Source organism: Fusarium verticillioides, chromosome 7 (genome assembly GCF_000149555.1).
Source record: "Fusarium verticillioides 7600 chromosome 7, whole genome shotgun sequence".
NCBI classification, from domain to species: Eukaryota; Fungi; Ascomycota; class Sordariomycetes; order Hypocreales; family Nectriaceae; genus Fusarium; species Fusarium verticillioides.
Genome location: NC_031681.1, coordinates 1,191,124 through 1,201,335, shown reverse-complemented (window position 1 = coordinate 1,201,335; position 10,212 = coordinate 1,191,124). Strand labels below are relative to the sequence as shown.

At 50.4% G+C, this 10,212-nt stretch overlaps 1 protein-coding gene across 2 annotated transcripts; it reads right to left on the bottom strand.

Annotated features, from left to right (window-relative positions):
• Positions 1-4,142: 4,142 nt before the first annotated feature.
• FVEG_06924 (hypothetical protein) lies at positions 4,143-10,196 on the bottom strand. Of its 2 annotated transcripts, XM_018895374.1 has the most exons (6): positions 9,497-10,196; positions 6,596-9,433; positions 6,441-6,544; positions 5,404-6,389; positions 5,229-5,297; positions 4,143-4,863 (listed from the first exon to the last, which is right to left on the bottom strand). In XM_018895374.1, the coding sequence occupies exons 1-6, from the start codon at positions 9,803-9,805 to the stop codon at positions 4,538-4,540; spliced, it is 4,632 nt and encodes a 1,543-aa protein (XP_018752613.1). In that variant the 5' UTR covers positions 9,806-10,196; the 3' UTR covers positions 4,143-4,537. The 2 variants fall into 2 exon arrangements, with proteins under 2 accessions (XP_018752613.1, XP_018752614.1); XM_018895375.1 differs by having other exon boundaries at positions 4,143-5,297.
• Between the last annotated feature and the right edge of the window lie 16 nt (positions 10,197-10,212).

The window sequence follows — 10,212 nt, the reverse complement described above, 5'->3', positions numbered from 1 at the left end:
TCCTGGCGGCCTTGGTTTGAGTTTTGGCCCATCGCTTATAGGTTCCCTGGCCAATCATATAGGCCCTGTGCTCCAGAAAAAGGTGGGTGGCCCAAGTGCCTGCCAAAAGGTGCCTGGGTCTGGTTGTGCTTGCCCTGGACTAGGTAGGTACCTCAGGAAGGTACCATAGGGATGTAGATTCATGATTGCCCTGAACCTTCCTGCCCTGGACCTGGACCTAGACCTACATAGACCTAATCCGCCAACCTACAGGGAAGTTAGTTCCTGCAAACTGCAGAACAACCTGGAAACATTCATCGGAAGGTGCTCCATCTTCATGGAATGGCGAGCAAACCACGGCGCGAAAAAGAAAAAAAATTATGTAGTTATTGCCGAGAGACAAGTGCTGACCTTAGCATATACTCTCGTCGACCAAAATTCCAGAGAAGCCGTATAGGTACCTCGCCTAGGAAATATTTGAGAAGTTCATGCCTGCCGCTTACCTACCTAATGGGCCAGATCCGGATTTCTTTATCCATACACACGACTTCAGAGACATCATCGCAACCGAGACAGACCTACCTCTGCGGATTGGGTACAGTATCCGTCGCAACGCCCGCAACCCAGCCAGCCACTATCACCGCCGCATCGCGTTGTTCGTCATGCTCGTGTTGTAGAATCTACGCTCCCAGGGAATACTCATCTTTTGCGCAGCCAAACCTGGCTTATTCGCACCGAATTGACCAAGCTCAGATTCTCGGCCGAACCCGACCTCATCAACCAAGGTTAACCTAGACTTTGGACGATGGACAGGCGGGACGCGAGCGGTACGGCTCGGCTCCTCTATTAGCCTTGCAACCTGCAGTCAGTGGAGGTCGACCCATCAACCAGATCCGCTCCCATGGCGTATTGCTAGCCCAAAGAGAGAGGAGAGAGCAAAGAAAATTGTTGTCCCAATCCAACTCGCCAACGCAAACTGTTCTTGGCAGTGTTCTCCTCACAGCTTCAGTGCTGAACCTCTCTGTTCAAGATCACCCTACAAATTTACCCAACAGAACTCGCGCACTCTAACTACCCATTCTATACAGTCAGCGGACAACGTTGCTGGTCGCTGATTGATGAACTTCCATCCAGCAACTTCGAATGACATGCAGTCTCGTACTTTAGCCCCATCAAGTCCTTCCGCAACAAACAAGATCGCAGCATTGCTTTATGCCTGGGCTCAAATTCAGCAATGGTCACTCCAGACCTACCTGGTACCGGTACTGTAGTTACAATGCGATTTTGCCAGCAATCGGTCATCATTTTACAGGGGCATCGGTAGCTCCATTTACAGGGAGCGGGAAGCACACACACGCACACGCACACACATTGCACATTCACAGGCACGTCTGCGACCTCGTTGGGCGATCCCAATGCATCAGCTGCAAGAGCAAGGATCGCACAGTGCATCAACCACCACCTTCAACCCCATGAACGGCTTTTGCTTTGCTTGAATGTGTGGAGTCTGAGAGCGTATGTCAGCACAACTTAGTCAGGCGACGGGGAACATCATTCAAAAACAGAATCATGAGCCCATAGAGATGTTGGCAACTGCCACACTGTTGAGCAAAACGCGAATAAGTCTAGGAGCTGGCAGCGTAGGCCCCATGGGTCACAAAGAAATAAGAATGCGGCTAGCTGGAGTTTCCAGCAAACCCTGTCGAGTATGCCGGTGCTTTCTGGAGGTTGGCAAGCTGCATCAGCCTCGTGCATATATGTAAGTGAAAAATAACGTTTCCCCTTCGCCCTGATAATCTTGACCAAGAAGAGGTCTGTTGTCGGTATAGAGGAGTCCCCTCAAATACGATGCAGCAAAATTATACGGACCTTACCTTACATAGTTATGGATGCGGATCGTTACCCAGCTCATTAGCTGCAGGCGCAACATTATCTCGCCCGTTTCGACCATGTGTTCAGAAGCAATTATAGATTTCTCGAGGAAACTACACTAGTTAGTTTTCCATTCCTGTGCGGCGCAAGGCCAACCTGTTTGTTTGTTCATGCTGCCAAAGACTCGACAACGTCTTTTTGCCTCTTCATGTCTCAGAACTGCAGAACCCCACCGCATCGGCAATCCACGAAGCGTCTCGTCCATCAAAGAAGAAACCGCCCTTGACCATTATCAATATGTACATCCCTGACAGGGCCCGCCGGGGAGCAAGAAAATATCGGATTTCGATATAGGGTGTCAAAATAAACTCAGCAAAGGTTGTCATACGCTTATGCTAAGTTACCTAAGTCATTTTGTCATTCAGACTTAAGGTCCTGAAGTTTCCTTCCGCCCCGAGACGGCTCAATATTTTCTAGGTAGTCAGCGATTTGATGTTAGTGGGACCGACCCGCACTGTCCTGATGCTCCCAGATGGCACAGACTGCCAGGCCAGACTGACGCCCCCACGCTTAATGCTTTCGTTTGGGATACAGCACCGAGCAAGCCTGGAGTCAAACATTGATGCAATAAATATGGTCGCCAGCAGCGCAAGCTTCAACGTCATAGGCCTTCCTGTCGATCCTGTATCCATTCCTTCTGGAAATTCTGCTCTGCGAGGATGTTTTGATTGGTCGTGTTCCTCTTAAGCTTCGTCGCGAGGCTAATCTTGACCACATCAGGACAACAGGCAGTATCGAAGAACCACTGTAATGTACATGAATAGGTGGTTTAACAACGGAGCATCAGTCCACGGATCAGCAAATGCCGTGATGCAGCTCGGCTAGCTTGCCAACCTAGCGAGCACCTAAAATGGATCCCAAAGATTGATCTCTAACTGTTCAATCTGCCTCATCAACTCGCCATAAGTATATCTTCTGCGTCTGATCCTCCCAAGTACCTCTGCACCAGCAAGTTATTCTCATGTCAAGTGGCCGTCGGTGAGCTAAAGATCAGGCCTTGCAAGGTCTTCAACACGCTTCAAGTCACAGTAGACCCATTCTCGACGCATTTACACAGAGCAATGCCAGAACCTTCGCACGTCTAGCCAGTCAAGTTTCTATGACCTGCTCCCCTCCAAGGCAGCCCAAAAATGCACCATACGGATTGTGCGGGAATATCGGGCTGGTCTCCGCGCCCCATTCCTCACTCACATCCTACATGTGCACCATGCAGTTTGTAGTGATCCCTGTCTTGCTTCAGACGGGAAGAGTGATAGAGAACATGGACATTTGAACCCCAAAAGATATTTATGTATCAGGCGAGCCAGGCGTCTCACCACGAGTCTGCAGCATCGCCCCCAGCATCTGTTGATCCGGCCAAATTTGGGGTTGTCTTCGCTTAACAGGGGCGTCGGTTTACCACTCGCTATACTCAATCAAGCACGTGTCTGGCTACTACTATGTACTCATAGTTACCAGACATGAACTTTAGTCATTTGCGAGTCCTGAACTAGGTGTCTTGTGGTTTTAGTCCTAATAACAAGTTGACACTCAGCGGAGATCTGGGTCCAGTCTGGGCCAGTTCTCTTTCAAAGCAACGTCAACGACGTATCAGGTCCGTATGTACCTGGACTGAATTACGACGGAAGCCATACCACTTGGCCACATCCTGACTTCAGCCTTGACTGGCAAAAGAAAGCATATCTGCGAATTCAAGATTGACTGGTTTGCGCCCCAGCTCGACAGAAAATATCATTTGCGGCTTTACGATGACATATATTGCCACTACCGCGTCCACAGCAGATTCATCAGTTGGATAACACAACAAAGTGCCCTTGGCTTGGCGCGCAACGAAACTAGCAGCGCTAGGTCCAAGGCATCACAGACCGCCGAAGCTATGCTCTGATGGCGACGGTGCCGGAGAGGCGGCTCCGGAGCCTTATCTGAAGCTTGGAGGTCAACATGATTGAGATTGGCTGGCAAAACCTTGAGAAGGCGACAGATTATTCAGTCAATTGCAGTTCAGGATTCCTGCTGCTCTTGTTTACGCACTGACGCTTGGCCATCTCGAGAGAGAACTTCTCTCGGCGGTGTTACCTGAATTTTACATAGCTATTACCGTGTTTTCGCCAACATAATTCTCCGTATCGCACGCACTGTTCGGTTGGCATGTGCTATTTTCCGGGCAGCATGCATAACTGCGGTATGGACTGTGGCTACCCCGGCATGTAACGTGTCAAGTCTCCCTGGTCACTTCGATGCTTCATCAGATTTGTCCGTGGGCACCTTCTAGGGTGTCCCCCCCTGCTACCTCAACATCACTACATCCGCTCTTGTCCCTTGTCACCGGGGATAAGCCAGCAAGAGGCCAAGAGCTACGGTGCACGGCCGCTTCGCGAGTCCCTCCACCGTCAGCGTAGGCTTTTATCCGTATTTCGCGAGTGGCTCGCAAGATATCCTGTTGTGTGCATCATCACGGAGAATCTGTGCCTCTTAGCCACTCGATGCAATGGACGAGTGAGTGCATGCAGCATTTGCATGGTTTGCTTTGCTTTGCTTCGTGATGCATGCAATAATCCCTCCTCTTTTATTTCGATGTTCTTCTATGTACAATTTCAATTATGACAGGTCCAATACCAGTGTCTGTCTATTCAACTTCCAGCCCAGCCTGCTTCATCAGCCCGTAGAATACACCTTGCTTCTTGAACAGCTCGGCCGGACTATCAAACTCGACCACCTCACCCTTGTCGAGCACCACCACACGATCGCTGTCCAGGATGGTGTTGAGACGATGGGCGACGGTAATAATGGTGCGGTTAGCGAATAAGGGTGATCGGAGGGTGCTCTGCAGCATAGCGTCGGTCTCAACATCGACTGCAGCCGTTGCCTCGTCCAATACCAGGATATTGGACGGGGTGAGCATTGCGCGAGCGAGCGAGACGAGTTGCCTCTGACCCTGGGAGAGATTGGAGCCTGTAAGGCAACATGTTAGCAGTTGAACAAACAAACAGACATGCATGTATGTATGCATGTGAAAGTCGGTCGTGATGTGAATAAGCCTGATATCTCAGGGCCCAGGTTGTTGGTGCTGCTCCTCCTGAAAGGGCAGACCACGGGACTTCGTCCTCATGCGAGGCGAGCAACTAAGCACATCCGATGTCTTTGAAATGGCTGCAGAAAAGAGACTGCTCATTATCGTCGGCAAGGGCCAGATGTTTAGCCACACCACGTCAGATGAAGCCATGGATGCTGAACCAGATGCTCGGGTGACCGGTGAGGGAAATCGTAGACCGGTCAAGAAATGCCGACAGAAAGTGCATTGCCGTGCGTGAACTTACCTCCTTCGTTAATCTTGGCCTCCAACCCACCATCCATGCTCGAAACGTGGTCCTTCAATCGTGCGTGCTCTATAGGGAAATACGTCAGCGAATGTTACACAACGTGCTGACAAAACATTCGCTTGTCTAAGCAGTGCATGGGTGTAGTAGGGTTGCAATGTCGGCGTTTACTTACCCAACACACTCCAAAGCTCAGTGTCATCATGGACATGGCCAGGATCGAGGTTATCCCGAACAGTGCCTTCAAAGAGCGCTGCATCTTGAGGAATAATGGCTAGCCTTCGGCGCAGATCGAGTAACCCGATGGAAGACGTGTCAATATTATCAATACCAATATGACCCGTTACCGGTTCGATGAGTCGGAATAAGGCGAGAGTCAGAGATGACTTGCCTGCACCTGTGCGGCCCACGATGCCGATCTTCTCATGCGACTTGATGTCAAGGCTGATGTTCTTGAGCACCAAGTCCAGACCCTCACGGTAACGGGTGCTGTAGTTGACAAAATCAACCTCACCCTTAGCAGGCCACGAGACAGGGGGTCTGTTCTTGGCGATGATCTCGGGTGCCTCACTTGGTAGGGCTGCATATTCGAGGACACGCTCTACTGACACAATGTTGGTCTCAACTTCAACAGTCTGCCGAACGATCCAGTTGAGCGAAGTCGTAATCTGCAGAGCATATGACATGGCAAGGCCGACAATACCGGATTGGATGGGCTTGTTGCCTGTGACGGCGATGATGGCAAAGCCAGCGGCAGCCAGAATGACCACAGCACCAATGAACTCGAGGCGAACGGCCAGCCAGCGATTGGCGCTGATCGAAGGGAAGTAAGCACGGAGATTAGCATCCACACGCCATTCGTTCTCGAGCTCGAATCGCTGCTGCTGTCGGAATGCCCGAATGGTTGAAATGCCGCCCAGGGACTCCTGGAAATGTGCATAGATTGGGCTACGGCTCACGCTATCGAGTCGCTTGAGCTCTCGAGATGTTCGGAGGTAATATCTCTGGATGTAGTAGTAAGTCAGGGCTAGAGGGATGATCAATGCGACAAATGGTGGTGTGGCGAATGAGATAACGACCAATGTGAAGCCTGACTTGGCCGCGTTCACAAATAGCATATTGAAAGTTCTGGCCAAAACCTCATCAACACGATAGATATCACTGTCAAATGGATTAGTATCGACCTTTGAACTTCCCTAAGTATATACTAACCTCGAGAAACGGTTCAGGATACGACCAGCAGGCGTTGTATCAAAGAAAGACATGGGAGAGCGGAAGATAGCGTTGGCCATGCGCTCATGAAGCTTCCTTGATGCCTGTTGCTACGTCAGTATTTATACTCAACATGATCATGAAAAATCACCAACCTCAATGGAACAGAAGATCCAGAGCACAAGGGTCTGAATGACAGTGAGAGCGGACGCTCCGATACCAAAAGCGAAGTAGATTCCGAGATACTTGCCAACATTAGCGTTCGACTGCTTTTCTTGGTTTTCTCTGGACCACTTCTCAAGCCAGAAATTACCACCGATTCCGGCAGTCTGTGCAGCAATAAGCATGAGGAGATATAGAGCGACGGCATAAAGGTTGTTCATCTTGGCGTATTCACCGTAGACAGACCATTTGACCTTGCCTTGCTCCAAGTGCTCCTTGGCTTGCTTGGTCTTGGATGAGCCACCGATTTCCTCGTCTGTCAGCTTGCCTCGCGGCCCTCTGAAGCTTGCAGTGCTGGCGCGGCGCAGTGTTGCCATGCTGCTTGAGCGAGGCTTGGCCCCAGCACTGGTCTTGATGGGAGCCATCTCGGGGACTTGTTCCTGTGCCTCCTCAAGCTCTTCCTTGGCCTGGCCGGAGTCTGTCTCGATGATTGTAGCAGCCTTGCTGCTTGAAGCACTGGAGCTAGTTTCACTGCTGGCATTGCCAGACTCGTGTCCGGCCGTCTTGAGAAGTTCGGCAACAAGACCCTTCTGAGCAACCAATTCCTTGTATGTTCCTCGTTCAATGATTTGGCCATCCTTGAGGAGAGACACGTAGCTGGCTTGACGAAGGACAGCAATGGCGTTGGTTGCAAGAATGCGAGTCTTTGAAGCTAACAAACCACGGGTTCCGAGTACATTGTCAATAATGTGACGGCCAACATGGGAGTCAACAGCAGAAAGAACGTCGTCGAGTAGGTAGATATCCGCACGAGCATAGACAGCACGAGCTAGTGATACACGTGCTTTTTGACCACCACTCAGGGAGATACCACGTTCGCCAACAACAGTTTCGTCTCCATCTGGAAGCTGTGCAAAATCGTCCAACAGAGCACACGCCTGGACGGTCTTCTCGTAAAACTCAGCATCATATTTATAACCAAAGATGATGTTCTCCTTGACTGTGGCGTTGAGGATCCAGGTTTGCTGCGATGCGTAGGCAACAGTTCCTCGTACTTCGACGTTACCCTTAACCTTCCACATATCACCGAGAATGCTTTGAAGGAAAGACGACTTGCCAGCACCAACACGGCCAACGACACATGAGAGCTCACCCTTGTAAGCGGTGTAATCAATATCAATCAGAGTGGCCTTGTTCTCGTGGCGGCTCCAAGAGAATGTACCATCACGGATGATTATGCTCTCCTCACCAAGTTGCTCAGGGGCAGGCTTAATAGTGATAGCGTCGGGTTGAAGCTCTTCAGCAGTAAGGAAACTGGTGAGACGTCCAATGGCGACAGAGGCTTCGACGATGGAGGTGATGACCATTGGAAGAATGGCAAGAGGGAAGGTCAACAGGTTAAAGAGGGCCAATGCAGGGAAGACGATATCACTGGTAAGGGGCTTATCCTGGGTCAGAACAAAGACGGTGAAGGTCGAACACGACACGAAGAAAGGCGCAGTAGTCCAGGTGAAGTTGGCAAAGGCCTGAGTGGCACCAATCTTTCGCAAGTTCTTCAGTTCCTTTTCGTTTCGGACGAAATTGAGTTTGTTCATAAAGGCAGAACCCCAAGCATACAACTTGATGCTCTTCATATTGTTGATGATCTCATTGATCAAACGACTTCTGGCGTCCTTGTTCTTCATCTGCTCCTTTTGCATGTTTTTCATAATGCGAGCGACAAATCCTTGAATTGGCATCATAATAATCATGACCGCAACACCCGCCATCATAGACCAGCCTAGCAGATTATAGAGGGAAACCATGCAGATGATAATCTGGAATGGCGCAGACCAAATTTGCTGAGCGAACTGGGTAAGATCCTGTAGACGTTGGCCATCAACCGCCATGTAGTTGACAATGTCACCGGTGCTCTTTGAAGCTCTGCCCTCGCTTGACAGGCGTAGGGACTTGCGGTAGATGGCTGAAGACAGACCACCCTTGATACGCATTCCCGTCACAAAGGCAAGCTGGAAGTACTGGTGAACCATGGTGGTTTGCAGGACCGCACACGCGAACATAGCCAAAGCGATGGCAGCGCCCTTGATTATAGGCTGAGGAGTATTGTCTTCCTCGTACGACTTCACAAAGGAGATGAGAAGCCGAAGGAGCTGGGGCTGAATGTATTGGGCGACATCATTTGCAACCTTGAAGATAGCTGCAACACAATAAGGACCGCCATATGCCTTGAACAAAACTCTCCACAGCGAAGGACTCTTATGGTGTTCCAACTCATATTGCCAAGCTTGGTCAAAGCGAGAGCCAGTGTTCTTGGTCTGATCATCCTTGGCCAGAGCCCAGAGGTCCTCTTCGGTCAAATACACTTTGTAGCCATATTGCATCATTGGTGTCATCCAGGAGAAGGCGAGCTGAGAAAATGCGTTGGCATATTCAACGGGACATTCCTCCTCCTCCTCGATGGCTTCATATCCACTTGGGCGAGAAGTTCGGGGCCATAGCCACTCCACAAGGAACTCTACAAAAGACAGTCCAACTCCGACGCAGTAAATAATGAAGTAGGGTAGGTTGGAGTTGTAGATTTGCTGCGAGATAAGAGATCGGAGCTTGACGCCGAAGGATATGAGGAGGAAGAGCCAGTAGAACAGGGCGACGCCGCTGGGATATCGAATGCGCGAATGCTCGATCCATTGAATAGCGAAAACGACGAATAGTGACAGAATGGTTAAGAAGGTTGTCAAGACTCGGAAATCGCCATACCAGATATGGGGCATATAGACGATTTGAACGACAAGCTGAGCAATGACGTCGACGATGATGACGGCGAGGAGCGACTGAGACAACAAGTCAGCTCAATTGAACAGATTATTAGTAGAAAAAGGTGCAGAAGAGTTTACCTGCTTGATGTAGAAGTGCGCATTCTTGGTCTGTCCCTCTTGTTTCTGCTTCTTAGCGAGCAGCCACCAGACAGCGAACGATCCAAACAGAAGACCAAAGACAGACACAGCAGAGATCCAGACGTCGATAAAGCAAGGTGTGAAATCATAACGATGAGGACTCAGGGGCCCCCATCCTTCCGAATTCCCACACAGAGGTTGCTTGAAGGGGCCGGTAGTGAGATAGTTGGCACCAAGCTCTCGCAGCGGGCGGAAGCCGGTGAACGAGCCTGTCTCGAAGAGAACCTGTTGCTCGTTGTAGAGAGCCATTGTTGCAGTGGTTGCTTCTCAAGGAGTTCGAGGTATCGAAAAGGTTTCGCGCAACAGTCACTTCATGCTAGAGGGACGAGTTGGATGTTTTCGTAGGCGACAGAGGCGATGGCGCGTCCTTGGTGATGATGATGGGTGACGGGATAAGATTTTGGAACCTTAGCTCGGGAAGCTCAATGTTAGTTAGTACGTCAGAGCGAGTGCCGTGAACCGGAGCAGTGATCGGAAACGGTTCGGGAGACAAGACAGAGACAGTCTCAGAACGGACAAAACAAGTCCAAACCCGAATCCGGTCACCTCAGGCGAGAGAGAGTTGAAAGGAGAGGTTGAAAAGAGAAAAAAGGTCCTCGACTTCTGGGCGACTTCCGGCAGGCAGAAGCTCGTCGAATTGACAGGCCCAGTCCCTT

Coding starts and splice junctions, on each gene's coding strand:
- FVEG_06924 (XM_018895374.1), bottom strand. CDS start 9,805: ATGGCTCTCTACAACGAGCAACAGGTTCTCTTCGAGACAGGCTCGTTC. Junction 9,434..9,496: donor CGCACTTCTACATCAAGCAG/GTAAACTCTTCT, acceptor TTGTTGTCTCAG/TCGCTCCTCGCCGTCATCAT. Junction 6,390..6,440: donor ATCCTGAACCGTTTCTCGAG/GTTAGTATATAC, acceptor TCCATTTGACAG/TGATATCTATCGTGTTGATG.